General features: G+C 44.7%; 1 protein-coding gene across 5 annotated transcripts in view; it reads left to right on the forward strand.

Annotated features, from left to right (window-relative positions):
* The window catches only part of ccdc88ab (coiled-coil domain containing 88Ab), a 97,005-nt gene that overhangs the window by 38,460 nt on the left and 37,257 nt on the right, over positions 1 to 21,288 (forward strand). For all 5 annotated transcript variants that reach the window (XR_014625552.1, XM_084390765.1, XM_084390764.1 and 2 more), the window contains exons 11-22: positions 3,008 to 3,154; positions 3,797 to 3,944; positions 5,286 to 5,455; positions 9,253 to 9,390; positions 11,988 to 13,058; positions 13,571 to 13,698; positions 14,998 to 15,136; positions 15,217 to 15,390; positions 15,896 to 16,057; positions 16,794 to 17,071; positions 18,312 to 18,455; positions 18,534 to 18,720. Coding sequence is in view for 4 of the 5 variants with exons in the window: in XM_084390765.1 (XP_084246891.1) it covers positions 3,008 to 3,154; positions 3,797 to 3,944; positions 5,286 to 5,455; positions 9,253 to 9,390; positions 11,988 to 13,058; positions 13,571 to 13,698; positions 14,998 to 15,136; positions 15,217 to 15,390; positions 15,896 to 16,057; positions 16,794 to 17,071; positions 18,312 to 18,455; positions 18,534 to 18,720 (2,886 nt within the window). In the remaining variant the exon portion in view is untranslated. The remainder of the gene's footprint in view (positions 1 to 3,007; positions 3,155 to 3,796; positions 3,945 to 5,285; positions 5,456 to 9,252; positions 9,391 to 11,987; positions 13,059 to 13,570; positions 13,699 to 14,997; positions 15,137 to 15,216; positions 15,391 to 15,895; positions 16,058 to 16,793; positions 17,072 to 18,311; positions 18,456 to 18,533; positions 18,721 to 21,288) is intronic.

A 21,288-nucleotide genomic window follows, 5' to 3' on the forward strand; every position in this document is an offset into this window, starting at 1 on the left:
CTTCGTTATAGGACGCACACAAACACAAGAAACATCTAATCAGAGCGACGCACGTCTTCAGCCGTTCCTGAATGCGGCAAACTGATTTCGGACAGCTGCTGAGGTAATCTGCTGTTCGCGCCGTACTGAATGAACAGTGTCTCTTCCGGTTGCTCGCGCCACAGACTTTCATAATAAGAGTCTCACTAGAGTAGCGCAATAGTGCTCTGACATTATCATAAGTGGCCTTTTGCACAAATGGCTTTTAGATTTTTTGGATTTATTTACAACACAACATAATCCAAATATACACAACAAATGACAAAAAAGCACTCATTGAAAACAATGATCCAAAGACAGAGACCTTTGTGCAATTCCTAAAAACATTGTACATACCTTTCATTTCCAAGGTGTTTGATTTTCACTTTACCATGTTCATGTACAGAGACTCGTGTGAATGTTGAAGTCAGCAGGACTCAGTGGCATCTGGGCCCTGAAAGAAAAAAAAAGTGAACATACTGATATCAAGAGAAAGGCCTGCACGATTTTGGGAATACATGTTTTATTTTTCTGGTTAAAATTGCTTTTTAAAATTCACAGAATACACACACACACACACACACACACACACACATAAATGTTTCCAACAATATATTATATAATGAGCACCAGGTTTGTTGTGCCTTGTAGGCATAGGCTATGTGCAGTGCTGCATAAAATAATAATAACAATAACCTATAGCAGCCTATAAATCTTCAAAAATATTTCAGTAACAACTAAGCTAGAGAAAAATATATTGATTATGATGTTACTTCAAATGTTTCTATTCGTTATGATGATATGAAATGAGATAATAGTAAAAACATGAAGCCGTTTGCTTTTCAAACGCGATCGCGATCCAAAATATCAAACATTCAAACGCGATCGCGCTCAAATATAAAACATTATGGTTACCATATACATATCTACATTTGAGCAGATATCCACAAACACAGTAACAGTAAACACGGGTCTAAATATTATAATATTCACCATATATCTAGCAACAGTTCAACTGCAATGTGAAATTTATGCAACAATAACAAACTAATATGTACGAATTTCTTACCTTACATCTTTCTTGTCTTCAAATCGCGTTCTTCTTCTTCTGGGGTAAATCCAATGTAAGCTCACGGTGCGCCTTTCAAACTCGACGAAAAGCAGAGACTTGTGAAGTTTGTTGGTGTTTTGTTTTTGAGGTAATGAGCGCGTTCGCGTTCCATGTGGAGATTTGCATGTGAATGTCTTTTGCGCGAGTGGGCGTGTTCAAATTAAAAAATAATTAGGAAGCGTTTGAGAAGCTGGACATCTTGTTGGTTTTATACAAATTACTTAAACAGAGAATATTTGTTTTCAGTTTGAATCCGATCATTTAAAAGTACACACTTAAATGTTTATAAAGGTATATGGCTCATAAATGTGTGACAAGTATTCGCTGAGTTTTGTTTCAGTTTATAGACGTGCTCAAGAAAAAAAAGTTCACCGCGACGGAGAGGCAGAACGCACACCCTGTTTATTTTCTTTATTTTACAAAAGCACAATGTTTTGATTTGATTGTAAGTGGACACATACAAAAGAAGAAATATCACAGATTCTTTTTTTATATTTCTTTTTTCTGTATGACCATAAATGACGGAGAAATTTAAGTTTATAGTGCTACAATGTGAAGAAAATCCAGCAAAACGCGCCGGCGCGTTTGCCGACCTCAGAGGGTTAACGAGGGAATGCTGGGGCAGTTATTGTGTTTCACGAGGGAATGTTGGGAATGCTGTGGCAGTTATTGATTGTGTGTGTTCCCGAGGGAATGCTGGGAATGCTGTGGCAGTTACTGTGTTTCACGAGGGAATGTTGGGAATGCTGTGGCTGTTACTGATTGTGTGTGTTCCCGAGGGAATGCTGGGAATGCTGTGGCAGTTATTGTGTTTCACGAGGGAATGCTGGGGAAATTTATGTGTTTCATGAGGGAATGTTGGGAATGCTGTGGAAGTTAATGATTGTGTGTGTTCCCGAGGGAATGCTGGGAATTAGGGCTGTCAACGAATATTCTAAATTTGAATATATATTCGAATAGTTTTAAAAAACAGAATTTCGAATGTGAAAATTAGTATTCGAATGTGGAAAAACGCCCGCGGCAGCAGAGTCTGCTGTCTGCTTTGCGAGTGGGGACAGGTCACAGGAAGAAGCGTTAACGTTAAACAGAAACATTACTAAAGTGTAGGCTACTGTACTGACTGAAGATATTGCTTGAATAAGGTAGGTTAGATACAGCAGTTTCATGCACTGCACTGGTTTGATTATTTACCGTTTCATGTCAAGGAAAAGTTCTATGTTTACCACAGCACAGCTCGCTCGGAGCGTTCAATGTCGGATTCGCGTCTACCGCGTCTAGTTGGACTCTTGAACATTTGAATCCATTCGCGCGTCAAAAGCAAAAGTTTGAAGCGAAATTGACGCGCGGAGAGCGTGACGCGTCATTCGTGCCGCAAGACCCTGAGACATTGAAATCACTCGCGCCAGACGCTCTATTCGCGTTTGGTGTGAACGCAGCATGAGTGTGAGGGCGAGAGAGAGAGAGAGAGAGAGAGAGAGAGAGTGCCTGTGAGTGCGAGTGAGCGAGCGAGAGTGAGGTCTGCGGTCTTGGCCATTAGTTGATTTACTTGTTTTTGTGTAGGTAATGTGTTGTCAAATATGTTTAAACTTAAATAAACTACATATACAAGTAGTTATGTCTCTTTGTGTTAATTTGTCCTATTATTGACATAATGCGCGTCATTGACAAAATGCGCAACCAGATGTTTGAATAGTTCGAATATTTGTGTGTTTTTTAGAGGGAATATTCGAACGTCATTTTGGAGCAATTTTGACAGCCCTACTGGGAATGCTGTGGCAGTTATTGATTGTGTTTCCCGAGGGAATGCTGGGAATGCTGTGGCTGTTATTGATTGATGGCTGATTTTGATGGCGGTTATGATTGTATGTGTTCATGCAGGAATTGAAGGAGGACAATCAGGTTCTGCTGGAGACCAAAAGCATGCTGGAGGATCAGCTGGAGTCATTCAGAGCTCGATCTGATAAACATCATGAGCTGGAGAAGGAAAATCTGCAGCTTAAAAATAAGATCCACGACATGGAGATGGTGAGAGAGCATATAGCGATCAAACCTATATTTAAACAGCACTGTAGAGTAGAGATCGACCGATGATGATTTTTATTTTTATAACTGATGTGATTATTTAGAAGTTTATGTGTCCGATAAACGATATGCAGAACTGTTAATTGTTTGTTTTTTCAGCACTGAAATGAAGAAACTGTTTTATTTAACACTTTTAATACTGTAATTTATGTATTTTCACTCCCTCCTTGCAAACCAAACTCTTATCTCTGCCTGAATAAAAGTGCAAAACAAAATAGTGCACTCTCACTAAAGTTTCTTTTTAAATAAAATATTTATCAGGTGAACAAACAGTTCACAAATAAAGCACGTAAAGATTATTTGAACAATTAAAAAAAATATGTAGGCCTATAAATTCTAAACTGGCTGAATAAAAAAAGTATTGCTACTTTAGTGCAGCTTAGTAATCAGTTACATCTTTCTATTTGTTGCAACAGCAGCAACACAGTTAACAATTGGCAAAATAAATGTACAAAGTCTGTTTTCAAACGGAGAACATAAATAAATGACAGGACAGTCTATCAACTTTGCATAAATATAATGATTTGTTTTAAACCCGAGATGTGCAGTATGCTAATCCTGATATATGATGGTGTTGTGTTGCAGAAGCGGGACATGGACCGGAAGCGCATGGAGGAGCTGCTGGAGGAGAACCTGACGCTAGAGATGGCTCAGAAACAGAGCATGGACGAGTCTCTGCACCTGGGCTGGGAACTGGAGCAGCTCTCTAAGACCACACCTGAGCTGACTGAAGGTATAACCACACCTGAGCTGACTGAAGGTACAACCACACCTGAGCTGACTGAAGGTACAACCACACCTCAGCTGACTGAAGGTATAACCACACCTGAGCTGACTGAAGGTACACAACCACACCTCAGCTGACTGAAGGTATAACCACACCTGAGCTGACTCACAACCACACCTGAACTGACTGAAGGTACACAACCACACCTCAGCTGACTGAAGGTATAACCACACCTGAGCTGACTGAAGGTACACAACCACACCTCAGCTGACTGAAGGTATAACCACACCTCAGCTGACTGAAGGTACAACCACACCTGAGCTGACTGAAGGTATAACCACACCTCAGCTGACTGAAGGTATAACCACACCTGAGCTGACTGAAGGTATAACCACACCTGAGCTGACTGAAGGTACAACCACACCTGAGCTGACTCACAACCACACCTGAACTGACTGAAGGTACACAACCACACCTCAGCTGACTGAAGGTATAACCACACCTGAGCTGACTGAAGGTACACAACCACACCTCAGCTGACTGAAGGTATAACCACACCTCAGCTGACTGAAGGTACAACCACACCTGAGCTGACTGAAGGTATAACCACACCTGAGCTGACTGAAGGTACAACCACACCTGAGCTGACTGAAGGTACAATCACACCTGAGCTGACTGAAGGTACAACCACACCTGAGCTGACTGAAGGTACAATCACACCTGAGCTGACTGAAGGTACACTACCACACCTGAGCTTACTGAAGGTACACAACCTTACCTGAGCTGACTGAAGGTACAACCACACCTGAGCTGACTGAAGGTACAATCACACCTGAGCTGACTGAAGGTACAACCACACCTGAGCTGACTGTAGGTACAATCACACCTGAGCTGACTGAAGGTACAACCACACCTGAGCTGACTGAAGGTACAATCACACCTGAGCTGACTGAAGGTACAACCACACCTGAGCTTACTGAAGGTACAATCACACCTGAGCTGACTGAAGGTACAATCACACCTGAGCTGACTGAAGGTACAATCACACCTGAGCTGACTGAAGGTACACAACCTTACCTGAGCTGACTGAAGGTACAATCACACCTGAGCTGACTGAAGGTACACAACCACACCTGAGCTGACTAAAAGTACAAGCTCAGGTGTGGTTGTACCAGAGATTTAACTCTCAGAGGTGTGTATGTTGGTAACTCTCAGAGGTGTGTGTTGGTAACTCTCAGAGGTGTGTGTTGGTAACTCTCAGAGGTGTGTGTGTTGGTAACTCTCAGAGGTGTGTCGTAACTCTCAGAGGTGTGTGTTGGTAACTCTCAGAGGTGTGTGTGTTGGCAGTGCCGCAGAAGTCCCTGGGTCACGAGGTGAACGACCTGACGTCCAGTCAGCTGCTGAAGCTGGAGAAGGAGAATCAGATGCTGCAGAAGAGCGTCGAGGAGCTGAAGGCATCGAGCGAGTGCAGCACACGCCTACGCCTGGAGAAAGACAAGCACACACTCATCCAACAGGTCAGAGGTCACAGCAGCACACGCCTACGACTGGAGAAACACAAACACACACTCAGCCAGCAGGTCAGAGGTCATACCGTGAGTAGGGCTGGGCCGATAAACCATATCATATGGAACTGCGATAAAAGTGATGTCAATAACGATGATGTGCTTTGGACATTTTTACTCTATATGGATTAATCTAACAGCCAATCACACAGCAGAAATAAACACGACAACAGCCAGTCAGCGTGCAGCTTTTAACTTGCCCGTCAAAGTACACGCCCATTTCCTACTGCACATTGTAAGCTATCAGCAAAGAAAACTCGACACGAGGAGGAAAAAATGAGTGGAAGTGGCGAAAGTGAAACTAACCTCGAGTTATCATCCAAAGATGACAAATTTGTCGATTAAAAAAAGGTAGCATGAATTCATTTATACTCATTTGAACCACGTCACTCGGACCATTTATCCGCTCGGCTCAAAGTTCAAGCAGCGTGAGCTCTCTAGAGCAGACGTGTTTACTCGCTGAATGGTCGGTCACATGACCACTGAACGATGCTCAATATTCACCCTCGGCAAGAGCTGTGGAAACTGTGGGTCTGGCCCCTGAGGGGGCACAGTAGCGAGAGGCTGGCCTATCAGTAGGAGTAGTCGAGACCATACTCAGCTCTAGAGCTCCTTACACGAGGAAATTGAACGGCCTAAAATGGAATGTTTTCATCGTTTGGTGTCGAGAGCGTGAGGTGGACCCAGTTAACTGCCCGGTGGCTTCAGTGCTGGAGTTCCTCCAGGATCGCTTCTCTGCTGATCTTACCCCGTCCACACTCAAGGTGTACGTGGCTCCCATAGCGGCTTTCCACGCTCATCTGGGTGATGGGCCTCTGGGGAGACATCAGCTGGTCGTATGTTTCCTCCGGGGGGCTTGGAGGATGAGACCTGCGGCTCGTACCGGAGTTCCCACATGGACCTGGCAGTGGTTCTTGAAGGGCTGGTCGAGGCCCCCTTCAAACCTCTGGAGTCGGCTGAGGCCAAGAACCTTTCCCTCAAGGTAGCTTTTTTATTAGCCATTACTTCTCTGAGGAGAGTAGGAGATATTCAGGTCCTTTCTATATCTCACGGGTGCCCAGAGCAGGGTTTCCGTTGTCCGATAATTGCCGGACATTGGCCGAAAAAAAAATGAAATGTCCGACAAAATTAAATCTCTCCGGTCAAATTGTCCGATTAAAATTGCCTAATAATCCCGCCCCCCTAACACAATCTGAATTTGAGAATAAGCCTAAAATGTATAAAGCAAAAATACACTGACCTTTGGCTATGTTATAAAGGAACAGGCTCTACCGTTTGAAAGTTATTAAACAACATCGCCTGCTGCATTTCAAATAAAGCGCACGCCTAAAACGGCTGTAATATAGACCTAAACAACGAACGAATGAGTGAGACGTTTCAAATATGGCCAGGCCCAGGCAGACTAGCCTTAAAAGCTTTTTTCAGAGGCCAGACGCGACGGACGATGGTGAATCAGGAACACCTGAAGCCTCAGATGTCCAGACAGCTCCACCACCACCGGAGAAAAAGCAGAATCGGACGAATTCGAAGCAGCGAAGTCGCCTTGCGGAGAACAAGGTTACGCGGCTTATGCGCATTGCAAGTTGTTCCGCGTTTCCATTACCCTTCAAATTGCGCAAATTGAAAAAAAATACGCACAATGGAAACACGTCAATTTCGCAAAAACTCCCGTTTATCGCAAAAAAGTTTTTACGCTCGCATGAGGAGGTTTTTCAGGCAATTCGAAAAAGGAATATTTCGCAAAACTGCAATGGAAACAGTTTTTGCACATTTACAGTCACCTGACTTAGAAGACGCGGTGTGTTTGAGGTCCATGTATAGCTACGCAAATAATAATAATTTTATTATAGGCTATTATAACATTTAATAGGCTATATTTAGAAGACGCTTTTATGCAAAAAAAGGAACAAAGCTGAGTGTGGAGCGCGCACTGCATGACACGGAGGCGCGGGCGCGAACACTTGCATTTTCCTATCAACAGTGGAAACAACTTAAAATACTCTATCATTTCTGGTCATACAGAAAATAATAATACATTATTCTATATACGAGACAGAGTTCTTTCTTAAATTCATAAAAGGAACAATAATTAGCCTATACTGGATTCTAAATCTCAAAGAAATGCCACAATCAAACGGCTACAGGGAAGTTTTGATTTTAAGTTGGCAGCTGCACAATTCAGCACTGCAAAACAGCGTAAAAAGTAGCCTAAAATGACGCGAGACAATGTTATAGGCCTAGTCATTTGTTTGTTCCAGTTCATTTGACAAGGAGTCATTTCACGGTGGCCAATTTAAATGTTACCAGCTAAATGAGACATACTGAGAATGTATAATTAAGTTCGCTTGAGTAAAAACAATAGGCTTGCCTACTATTCAGATATTTTATGTGGGGAAGGGGGATTGGTTTGTTAAACTATGAATGTGAAACCATAGTAAAAACAATTGACGTTGATTGACGCCAATTGGACGTTCATGTTTTTTTTCGTCTATTTGAAAGTTATAAACATGTTGCATTCTATACGGCCTGATTATGTCATTTTTTAAGTTAAGTAGCCTGCCTCCAGTTTTCCTCAACTTGACTAATTAAGAGGTGATATTTGACCGGCATATCATCAAAATGTCCATTTTTTTCTAGCGGAAACTCTGGCCCAGAGTTTGCTCCAGGCGACATTAAGGCTATCTTGCATCCCAGGCCGGGCTATGTGCCTAAAGTGCCTCTAATGTGGCACGGCCTACGGTTCTGCAGGCTTTTCATCCTCCACCTCAGGTGACGGCGGGTGAAGAAAGACTTAATTTGCTCTGCCCTGTCAGAGCTCTCAAGATTTATTGTCCAGAGGTCCTCTTCATTGCGGAAGGCAGACCAGTTGCTGGTGTGTTTCAGGTCGCCCAAGAAGGGGCTTCCCGTATCCAAACAGGATCGGGAACAGGATCTGAACATAACTGGGTCGTTCAGGCTGTCTCTGTGGCCTATCAGGTGCGCAGCTTGCCTTCACCTTTGGCCGTGAGGGCTCATTCAACCAGAGGCATGGCGTCCTCTAGAGCCCTCCTCTCAGGGGCCCCGACCCAAGAAGTGTGCGATGCAGCAGGATGGGCCACACCTCACACTTTCATCAGATTCTATAGCCATGGACAGTCCTTCTACGCCAGACACTCTAGCACTCCCGTCCTAAGTGTGCCTGTGCGCAGCTTCACACTGGGACAGCCAGGGCTCGTTGTGGGTACTCGTTCCCCAAAGTGTTGTATCGATGCAGTGCGAGTTCCCTCGAAAGGGAACGTCTCGGGTTACGACTGCAACCCTTGTTTAAATGCTCGAGCTCTTTAAAGCAGGATGGATTCTGATTGGCTGTCAATGTTTTTATCCTTCATCAGCTGGCAAAAAGTGATTGCAGTGATATTGTTCCCCCGTGGTGGCGTGCTGTGGACTTACATTTACAACGATTTTTAAAACTAAGCCTTAATCGTTATCGTCCTTAGTAGATTCTGTTACACACACAAAGAAAGGAGCGAAGTTTGTACAGAATGGGTTAAAATGTTAACGGACAGCAAGCACCCAGAGCAGGATCATATTCATCAGTGAGTAATCCCAGTTTAAATCTGATTTGGGTTTAGTTAAGCTGCTTTCAGAGGATTAACCGCTCATATGAGTTTGATTGCTCATTATGAGCGAGTGTGTGTCCATATGTCAGAGAGTGCTCGTGCTCAGTGTGATGAGTGTGTGTGTGTGTGTGTGTGTGTGTGTGTGCACAGCTGGAGCAGCTGCAGACGGAGCTGACCGCAGACAGAGAGAGTTTGCGCAGTGCTGAGAGTCTGAGCTCAGATCTGCTGAAAGAGAAAGCTCAGCTGGAGAAAACACTGGAAACACTCCAGGAGAACTCCGACAGACAGGTAAACTTCACTCACACCGATCCCAACACGTGTTATACTGCCGTGTCATGCCGGATTGACAACGCAATTCATTTTATTCTGAGCTTTTCTTGTCTTTCAGACAAAATCATTGCTTTTTATACAGTAAAAACCAAATGTGTCTCGAGTCGCACGGGTATATTTGTGGCAATAGTATGGGTCAAAATGATCGACCTTTTTTTTTTTTTATGCCAAAAATCATAAGAATATTAAGTACCGGTCATGATCCATGAAGATATTTTGTAAATCTCCTACCGTAAATATATGAAAGTGAGTGGATGCAGCAAAATCGCGAACATTAATGGACAACATTGGACATGAATGAAGATTTTCTAATAGTTGTATCTCAGCCAAATATTGCCCTATCCTAACAAACAATACATCAATAGAAAGCTTATTTATTCAGCTTTTTGTTACTGGTTTTCTGGTCCAGGGTCACATATGTGTCTGATGTCACAACTATCAAGTGGGAGAGCTTTTATAAAACTTATAATCATGAGTTTGACATGTCAGATTTCACTAGCTGTAATTATAGCTCAGTCATGACAGAATAAACGTTTAGCATGGTAATGGTCATGATAAGTTAATGTATTTGGTCTTGCTGCTTCTGAGACACACACAGATGTGGGAAACACATGCACAAACACACAGCACTGCAGTAAATCCACCACAGATCTTGTGTTCTGCTGCTCTGAGCCGCAGGTTAGGTGTAACAGCAGTGACTGAACTCCTGTTTACCTGGTGGTGTAGCTTAAATATCCATCATCCTGCTCCAGGAGAGCTGGGTCTAATTTAACTGGACACTGAGTCTATCTGTGTGTATCTGTGCTGGTTTGACCCATGTGTGCCTGAGCCGTTTGTCTAAAGCTTACCCGTTTAGAAACGTCTGCCAGTAACCAGGCCTGATGCCACATAGTAATCTGGGAGAGATTAGTGAACTGCTTACAGCAACACTGAAGCCAGACTATTTAAATGTTAGCGGAATAGGGAGCTTGAAGCTCATTGGCTGAGAGATTACCAGTAGAGGACCTATTGGTTCATGCTGGCAGATTACACATCAGAAACTTTACATAAGAATTTTACGTATGAAATTACTCCATACAGCGTTTCAGGCATTAGTGCATTAAGCCACGCATTTACATTTAATTATTTAGCAGATCCTTTTATCCAAAGCGACTTACAAATGAGGAGAGCAATAGAAGCAGTTAAACCAACAAGAGGACAACTATATGAAAGTGCTGTGACCCTTCCCAGTTTGGTCTAACGCAGTATATGTTATTATTATTATGTTTTCATTTTCTTTCATGTTACTTTACTTTTACCTAATTTGATTAATGTTTTTTCATATTTACAGGGACAATGCACATTAATAAACATTTCTCTAAATGTGCCAGTTTAGCTATTACAGCTCATTCTCAACGTTAGTCTCTGGCTGTGTTTTTTATTTTAAAATTTTAAGAGCATGCAGAATAATAAGAATAGTCTACTAGATAACACACATCTCAGGGCTGGATGATAAGGATGGCCCAGAGCCAGGGCTTAATCCTCACTCAAGCTTATCATTTACACGTCTTGCCAGTTCAAACATTAAAGCTATTTTAAACTATTCAAGTGCAAGAAGTGGTGAAAGATAACTTTATTCATTGCTCACACTTAACTTTTATTTTATTTATTTATTTATCTTATTTTTGTGGTGGAGCCTGTAAAAATGTTGTCAGGGCAAGTTAAAATTTCATCTGCTAGCCCAACCGGGCCAGTAGGACTTAGTAATCCACAGCCTTTTAACACACTTTAACACTTTTCTCATGACATTTTTCTACAGAAAAAAAAATGCAGTACCTTCAGGGCAGTGAAAAGCCAGTGAAATATACCAAGTTTCTTAAAGATATATTTATGTGATTAGGTAACGATCAACTTGGCATGCCTTAACTGAATCCAACAAGGCTTGTGATCAAAGATTTAGAAGATGAGCAAAATATATATATATATATATATATATATATATATATATATATATATATATATATATATTTTTTTTTTTTTTTTTTGTATCTCATGACCAGTTGGTGGCGCTGTGCAGAAACTGGTCTGGTACCCTTAGGTCATGGTTGTCTTAACACACTCAAGGTTTGGTGTAAATTTGTGAAAGCGTTGCATAGTGTGCCTCACATCCATTTCGACATGCTCTTCATCAAATTCATTCGAAAGTTAGTCGGGTAACACTTTACAATAAGGTTCACTAGTTAATTATTCAAATCAAAGGTTGTGTTTGTTAACATTAGTTAATGCACTGTGAACTAACATGAACAAACAATGAACAGCTGGATTTTTATGAACACATTAACAAAGATTTATAGATGCTGTAACAAATGTTTTGTTCATTGTTAGTTCATGTTAGTTAATACATTAATGTTTACTAATGAACCTTGTTGTAAAGTGTTACCGTTATTCAAATACATTTTGACTAATCAACTTGAATAACTAAAAGATGATATGATTCGATTTTCCTGAAAACGTCATGAATGTTCTTCAACTGTCCTGTGTTTGTTGCTGAACGATCTCTTCCCTGACTCTCGCAGGTCAAGGGTCTGGAGCAGGAGAACGAACACCTGAACCAGACCATCTCCTCTCTCAGGCAGCGCTCTCAGGTCAGCGCCGAAGCCCGTGTCAAAGACATCGAGAAGGAGAACCGTGTGCTGCACGAGTCCATCAAAGAGACCAGCAGCAAACTCAACAAGATGGAGTTCGAGCGCAAGCAGCTCCGCAAAGAGCTGGAGCACCTCAAAGACACAGGAGAGCGAGCCGAAGAGCTGGAGATGGAGGTGCGTCGCCTGGAGCGAGAGAAGGAGAGTCTGCAGAAGCGTCTGGCGGCTCAGGCCATCACCTGTGAGAAGGTGGAGGTGTTGGAGAAGGAGAACGCAGAGCTGGAGGCCGAGAGCCGGAGACTGAAGAAAGCAGCCGATTCTCTGAGGAACCTGTCCTATCAGCTGGAGGTGCTGGAGAAGGAGAACCGAGAGCTGGACCAGGAGAACCTGGAGCTCAGGCGCATGGTGGAGTCTCTGCGGTCCAGCGGAGCTAAAGCCACACAGCTGGAGCTGGAGAACCGAGAGCTGGAGAACGAGAGAGCGCACCTCAGGAAGAGCCTCGAGCTGATGAAGGCGTCGTCCAAGAAGAACGAGCGTCTGGAGGCGAGTAACCAGAGCCTGGACACAGAGAACCAGCGTCTCCAGAAGGGCCTGGAGAGCGGCAGCCGTAAGATCCAGCAGCTCGAGGGAGAACTGCAGGAGCTGGAGCTGGAGAACCACAGTCTGCAGAAGAGCCTGGAGCAGATGAAGATCTCCAGCAAGAGCCTGGAGCAGCTGGCGCAGGAGAACGCCTCTCTGGAGGCCGAGAACACACAGCTGGAGAAGGACAAGAAGCAGCTGGAGAAGGAGAACAAGCGGCTCAGGCAACAGGCTGAGATCAAGGACTCCAAACTGGACGAGGACAACCTGCGCATCTCTCATCTGGAGAAGGAGAACCGTGCGCTCGGCAAGGAGGTCCACACTCTCAAAGACACGTGTAGTCGCACCAAAGACCTGGAGAATGACAACAAGGAACTGGTCAAGCAAGCAACCATTGATAAGAAGACTCTGGTCACTCTGAGAGAGGTGAGCTTCTCACCCCAGGAGGAACAAACACACATGTCCATGTACCCACACTTGCGGTCTTTGCATTTGACCATTGCATGATGTATTTCCTCTATTTGGCCCAAGTGTTCTCAAGTAGGCGTAAAAACAGTTGCAGGTGTACAAAATAGGCCTACACACACCATACTCATACTTGCACCAATAAAATGTGCAACACCAAATTATATCTATCTAATTTAAATTACAGTAAAAGGTTTTCCTCAACATCTCGCGATTTCGGGGCACTTGAGTTCCCGAACATAATGCATGATGGAATACTCTCAGATAGTGTGGGTTTAGTGTGCATTGAGGGCACTGCACTTTGGCATTTTTAAGACATGGGACAGTCTTGTGCACTTACTTACTGTCGCACGCGCTCTCAAGTGGCCAAGACCGCAAGTGTGTGTATTTGGACAAGGCAACAGTTTTAGATACGGTGTGTGCTTGATTGTGGATTCCTTGCATGACCCTTGTTGTGATGTTTCCTGATGTAGGACCTAGTCAATGAAAAATTAAAGACTCAGCAGATTAACAATGACCTGGAGAAACTGACCCATGAGCTGGAGAAGATCGGTCTCGATAAAGAGGGTCTTCTGGGTGATGAAGAGAGCTCAGATGACAGGTAATTCACACACTTCAGATTGCACTGTAGTTCTCAACTTTCCTGCAGAGTTCAGCTCCAGCCCTGATCAAACTCGCCTGCCTATAACTTACTAGTAATCCTGAAGACCTTGATTAGCTGGTTAAAGTGTGTATGAATAGGATTGGAGCAGAGGTCGTGTTAGACTTCCGCATTGTCTGTCATTCTGCCAGACAGGGTCGTAAATTCCATCATAATCTATTATTACCCGTCATTTTAACTTTCATATTTGAATGATAATAAGCCATTTAATAGGCTCTGTTTTTGTTCAAACTTTCATTTTTATTCACAAACTTACAAGACAAACATATAGGCAAGATTATGCATTTATTTGTTTATGAAGAGAAAGTTGAACAGAGACTGTGCGTCACTTTTCGGGTTTCATCATGAATGTTTGTCCAATAAATTGCAATAAGCTTTGTGCTTTTGTTACTTTTGATTTGAAACAAAGTCTCAGCTTTCAAATTCTGTCCATTTAATGAAACAATTCTATCAATAAATACTGTTTTGTCGCTCTTTAATGTGGCGCGAGAGACTGTGCCTGAGTTCAAGTGAAGGAGAGCGCGAGTGAATCAATGCAATCAATTCCTTCCTCTTTACTACGTTACAGGACGAAATAAACATGAATGAACATCTTAGAAATATGTTGAAAGATACAGTCCAATTTACCAAAATCCGTATCATGTCTCTCATGTAATCGCTCAATCCGTGTTTCAACCGCAGAAAGACATCAATAAAACAGCTTGTAAACAATGTCATGTAACTCAGAAAAGCCATTAGTTTAACATTAACCTTATAGTCCACAAGAGCCACTCGCCACCAAGTAGACAGGGGTTAGAATTACACACACAAGTTACAATACGTCAGATTTTTCCGTCACTTCTAAAATAAAATCCTTCAATGATGCAAAATGTTCGGTTTACTCTAGGTTGGAGCTAAACTGATCTCTGAACCCCTGCTGTACTTACTGGGGCTGCAACAACTAATCAAAATAATTGATGAGAATCTATAATGAAACAGTTCAAAACAGTGTGGATTTATCTGGTCTGTGTGTTTTGCACAGAAAACCCAATCATTCAGTACCATGGTATTTCCATCTGAGACCATCACTGTACCATGGTTCATGAGACACGAGCACTGTGTAAAAACCTCTTCTCACAGGCTTGAGAAGGCTCTTCTTAACTGTCCTTGATTTTAAATAACAGGAAAGAAAATAGCTTGTAACATGTGTTTACATGAATGCTGGAGTCATGATTGTCTATCTTATTTCACATTTGTCAGGTTTAAGCTTCTGGAGTGTAAACTAGAGTCCACTCTGAGATCGTCTCTGGAGATTAAAGTGGAGAAGATCTCGGCTCTCGAAGCCCGACTGCAGGAGTCCTCCAACCTCAACCAGCAGCTGCGCCAGGAGCTCAGAACGGTTTGCAGCGCCTAACACATACGCTAGGGGTTTGTGTGGGTGTTTGCAGTAGACCGTGACTGTAGGTTGTGTGTATTCAGGTGAAGAAGAACTACGAGGCGCTGCGCCAGCGTCAGGAGGAGGAGTGTGCGGCCCAGAGCTCGCCGGCTCGAGGACGAGAGGAGCACAGCGTCAGTAAGTGGGAGAAGGAGAGTCAGGAGGCCACGCGAGAGCTCCTGAAGCTCAAGGACCGGCTCATCGAGGTGGAGAGAAACGTATGTACCAGCAGCTCAGCACGCTCAGAAGTAGGGCTGGGACAATATACCGATGCATCGCAAATCGATTCTGAGCTTAGCGTTTAACAGCAGATGGTGCTCTAGGCTAGTTTTAACCACACGCTCAAATGCTCACGGAGAAGAGCGCTCGTGCGTTCGGCTGAGTCTGAATATGCACTCGCACCTCAGGATGCTTCTGTGACGCGAGAGTAATGTAAACAGCCCACTGCAAACACCCTTGTTATTCGCCTCGACCTTTCGAACTTTCTGAATGATTATTTTATTGAAGGTTTAAGTGGTGTGTGCAAGGCATTGGAAGCCAGCAGATCACAGCTGTTTCTAAAGCACACAATTCTGTTCAATTAATCTGCTGTTAAAAACTAAACTGAATTGGAATCAATCCAGAAATAATTTCTCGATTCACAATGCATCGATTTATTGTCCCAGCCCTAGTCAGAATGCCTTTACGTTACCAAACCAGTTGCTGATGTTGTTGTTTGTGCAGAACGCCACTCTTCAAGCGGAGAAGCAGGCTCTGCGGACGCAGTTAAAGCAGCTAGAGTCTCAGAGCACTAATCTTCAGGCTCAGATATTAGCACTACAGAGGCAGACCGCGTCTCTACAGGAGAACAACACCACGCTGCAAACGCAGAACGCCAAACTACAGGTCAGAGCCATCATCCACCAAACTGTGTGTTTCTGAGCGATTGAGCATCAGTGTGTGATAGACGTTTCTCCTCATGAATGTTACAGGAGTTTGGTTGTAATTAGCTTTTCAGGAGAGTTGCACACAACGATCTTACACTAGCCGCGTTTCCATTACCCCCTAAATTGCGTAAATTGAAATTGCGAATTGAAAATACGCCCAATGGGAACACGTAAATTACGCAAAAACTCCTATCTCAAAAAAGATGGTTTGTCAGGCAGTTCGAAAAAGGAATGTTTTGCAAAACTGCAATGGAAACAGAAATGCCTCAATTTATCAAGAGCTTGAAGCAGATATGAGTGAGAAACACCCAGAAACACCCCATACATGCCGCTCCCAGTATAAGGCGCTTTCCTTGACATTGATAACAAGCCTACGTCTCCTTCCATTAATAATAATGGCTAGTGCGGTGGCTGAGATATACGTAAACCTACCAACATCCGTCGCCATGATTTTTGGAATGACTTTTGAGAGGAAAAAATTACGTTTCGGTCGCATGACATCGGTTAATAGAAACGCCATCATTTCGCAATAGTTTTTATCGACATTTAGAAAATATCGCAGAAGCTTTCGCAAATCTGTAATGGAATCGTGACTACTGATGTTAGTCTTCAGGAACCCTGCTGACGTCTGTCGTGTGCTCAAGCTAAACGGCTTTTGGCATGAGTTAAAGTGAAAGAAAGTGATGTGTTCACAGGTGGAGAACTCAACACTCAACTCTCAGAGCGCTGCTCTCATGTCCCAGAATGCCCAGCTGCAGACACAGCAGTCCAGCACAGAGAGCGAGAGAGATGTGGCCATACGAGAGAAAGAAGACCTGCGCTCGGTGTACGATCTCCTGCTACACGACCACGAGAAGCTGTCCGCCCTGCACGAGAGACAGGCGTCCGAGTACGAGGATCTGATCGGCAGACACGGAGAGCTGAAGAGTGTCCATAAGAGTCTGGAGGGGCAGCACCGAGGCCTGGAGAACAGGTACAAACATCACCTCACAACTGAGCGAAATCTGATCAACTTGCAGAGAAAGGCTCACCAAAACAAAGTTACTGGGTTGTAACTGTTCTCGTTTTCTGGGTTGGTAGAAGCACCGGGGACCCGATTATAGCACTTACACACGGGAAAAGTCAGATTTTCATGATATGTCCCCTTTAAAAGCTCATTTGTTCACCAATCACATTTATTAATGGAAGGAACATTTAACAAACTCCATCCATCCATTCTCCAAAACAGATGTTCTATGTTGGGTCACGCAGGCAGGTGAACAGGTGTGTTTGTTCTCCTCAAATCATGTGTGTTGTTGAGGAGAGTATGCTGCTATTTTACTAGGTGATCAGAAGCACCATTTTCTCCTGCCGGACCAGAAACTTATGTTCCAAACGTAGGTTCGGGAGGAGCCTAATCATTCAGTCCAATCATCATTTCTAGTGGATATAAGCAGCAGTCATCCCTCCATCTCCTCCTCTATTCCATTTCTCTTTCTTTGTAATACCGTTGGGGGAGGGTATCTCGAGCCTCAGAATCAAGCCTCCTTCGAGGACAGCAAGCCAAGTTCAAGGGTCATTACATGTCAAATCAACCAAATTTCGAAAAATTTCCCCAGCACAAAATTCTGATTTTGTTCATATTTTTTCAGAAGAAAGTCAGACATAAATATTGATGAAAGCTAAAATATTAAATATGATGGATGTATATTTACTGAGTAATCCATTAATTTGTCAAGGGGGTCAAATGACCATTTTCACCTGAGATTTGTAGCCAAATTACAGAAGGGTAAAAATTACTTTAGAAAGATGGCAGCATCGTTATTTTATTTTCACACAGAGATTGGTAGATCGATTAGTTAAATCTGTTGACTTTAGCATTCTTTGTTACTGTAACGGACAAGCCCTTGAGAGCCACCACATCAGACTATTGTCATTCCCTCATAAACTACATTTCCCATAACTCGCCGCCCGGACTCATCATCCCTGACTGCTTCCACCTCTTTACCTTGTCAGTCTCAGCCTATTTAAAACATATACACTCATTCATTCCCTGCGAAGTCTTGTTTAGTGTCACACTGCAATTCCAAGCATTCTCCTGGTTTTCTTTATCTTGATTTTCGATCTTCTGTCTGGTTTTCTCTGTTTTTGCCTGTGCCCCTTTGACCCTGTTATTTTTTGGAGCGGCATGTGCATTACTCTGTGGGTGTGTGTGTGTGTGTGTGTGTGTGCAGGTACAATCAGCTGTTGAAGCAGAAGACTGAGCTGGAGCAGCTGGAGAAGGAACTCAAAGCAGACAGAGAGAAGATGATCTCCGACAACAAGAGCCATCAGGACACAGTTGCACAGTTCCACAGACTCAGCGCGGAGCACCAGACGTGAGTGTCATGATGCTCTCTCTCTCTCTCTCTCTCTCTCTCTCAGGTGATGCTCATGAGCGTGTGTCCTGTGTGCAGGCTGAACTCTACACACCAACAGCTCCTGAAGGACAGTGAGCTCCTGCAGGCGGATCATAAGAGTCTGAAGACTCAGCTGAACACGGCCCGTCTGGAGCAGACCCGTCTGGAGGCAGAGTTCTCCAAACTCAAGGAGCAGTACCAGCAGCTGGACATAACCTCTACCAAACTCACCAACCAGTGCGAGGTACGCGCTTCATAACCTCTGGCAAACTCACCAACCCGTGCGAGGTACGCGCTTCATAACCTCTGCCAAACTCACCAACCAGTGCGAGGTACGCGCTTCATAACCTCTACCAAACTCACCAACCCGTGCGAGGTACGCGCTTCATAACCTCTGCCAAACTCACCAACCAGTGCGAGGTACGCGCTTCATAACCTCTACCAAACTCACCAACCCGTGCGAGGTACGCGCTTCATAACCTTTACCAAACTCACCAACCCGTGCGAGGTACGCGCTTCATAACCTCTGCCAAACTCACCAACCAGTGCGAGGTACGCGCTTCATAACCTCTGCCAAACTCACCAACCAGTGCGAGGTACGCGCTTCATAACCTCTGCCAAACTCACCAACCCGTGCGAGGTACGCGCTTCATAACCTCTGCCAAACTCACCAACCAGTGCGAGGTACGCGCTTCATAACCTCTGCCAAACTCACCAACCAGTGCGAGGTACGCGCTTCATAACCTCTACCAAACTCACCAACCCGTGCGAGGTACGCGCTTCATAACCTCTGCCAAACTCACCAACCAGTGCGAGGTACGCGCTTCATAACCTCTACCAAACTCACCAACCCGTGCGAGGTACGCGCTTCATAACCTCTACCAAACTCACCAACCAGTGCGAGGTACGCGCTTCATAACCTCTGCCAAACTCACCAACCAGTGCGAGGTACGCGCTTCATAACATCTACCAAACTCACCAACCCGTGCGAGGTACGCGCTTCATAACCTCTGCCAAACTCCAGTGCGAGGTACGCGCTTCATAACCTCTGCCAAACTCACCAACCAGTGCGAGGTACGCGCTTCATAACCTCTGCCAAACTCACCAACCAGTGCGAGGTACGCGCTTCATAACCTCTGCCAAACTCACCAACCAGTGCGAGGTACGCGCTTCATAACCTCTGCCAAACTCACCAACCAGTGCGAGGTACGCGCTTCATAACCTCTGCCAAACTCACCAACCAGTGCGAGGTACACGCTTCATAACCTCTGCCAAACTCACCAACCAGTGCGAGGTACACACTTCATAACCTCTGCCAAACTCACCAACCAGTGCGAGGTACGCGCTTCATAACCTCTGCCAAACTCACCAACCAGTGCGAGGTACGCGGTTCATAACCTCTGCCAAACTCACCAACCAGTGCGAGGTACGCGCTTCATAACCTCTGCCAAACTCCAGTGCGAGGTACGCGCTTCATAACCTCTGCCAAACTCCAGTGCGAGGTACGTGCTTCATAACCTCTACCAAACTCACCAACCCGTGCGAGGTACGCGCTTCATAACCTCTGCCAAACTCCAGTGCGAGGTACGCGCTTCATAACCTCTGCCAAACTCACCAACCAGTGCGAGGTACGCGCTTCATAACCTCTGCCAAACTCACCAACCAGTGCGAGGTACGCGCTTCATAACCTCTGCCAAACTCACCAACCAGTGCGAGGTACGCGCTTCATAACCTCTGCCAAACTCACCAACCAGTGCGAGGTACACACTTCATAACCTCTGCCAAACTCCAGTGCGAGGTACGCGCTTCATAACCTCTGCCAAACTCCAGTGCGAGGTACGTGCTTCATAACCTCTACCAAACTCACCAACCAGTGCGAGGTACGCGCTTCATAACCTCTACCAAACTCACCAACCAGTGCGAGGTACGCGCTTCATAACCTCTACCAAACTCACCAACCAGTGCGAGGTACGCGCTTCATAACCTCTACCAAACTCACCAACCAGTGCGAGGTACGCGCTTCATAACCTCTGCCAAACTCACCAACCAGTGCGAGGTACGTGCTTCATAACCTCTGCCAAACTCACCAACCAGTGCGAGGTACGCGCTTTATAACCTCTGCCAAACTCACCAACCAGTGCGAGGTACGCGCTTCATAACCTCTGCCAAACTCACCAACCAGTGCGAGGTACGCGCTTCATAACCTCTACCAAACTCACCAACCAGTGCGAGGTACGTGCTTCATAACCTCTACCAAACTCACCAACCAGTGCGAGGTACGCGCTTCATAACCTCTGCCAAACTCACCAACCAGTGCGAGGTACGTGCTTCATAACCTCTGCCAAACTCACCAACCAGTGCGAGGTACGCGCTTCATAACCTCTACCAAACTCACCAACCAGTGCGAGGTACGTGCTTCATAACCTCTGCCAAACTCACCAACCAGTGCGAGGTACGTGCTTCATAACCTCTGCCAAACTCACCAACCAGTGCGAGGTACGCGCTTCATAACCTCTGCCAAACTCACCAACCAGTACGTGCTTCATAACCTCTGCCAAACTCACCAACCAGTGCGAGGTACGTGCTTCATAACCTCTGCCAAACTCACCAACCAGTGCGAGGTACGCGCTTCATAACCTCTGCCAAACTCACCAACCAGTGCGAGGTACGCGCTTCATAACCTCTGCCAAACTCACCAACCAGTGCGAGGTACACGCTTCATAACCTCTGCCAAACTCACCAACCAGTGCGAGGTACGCGCTTCATAACCTCTGCCAAACTCACCAACCAGTGCGAGGTACGTGCTTCATAA

The sequence above is a fragment of the Rutilus rutilus genome (genome assembly GCF_951802725.1).
Source record: "Rutilus rutilus genome assembly, chromosome: 20".
NCBI lineage: Eukaryota > Metazoa > Chordata > Actinopteri > Cypriniformes > Leuciscidae > Rutilus > Rutilus rutilus.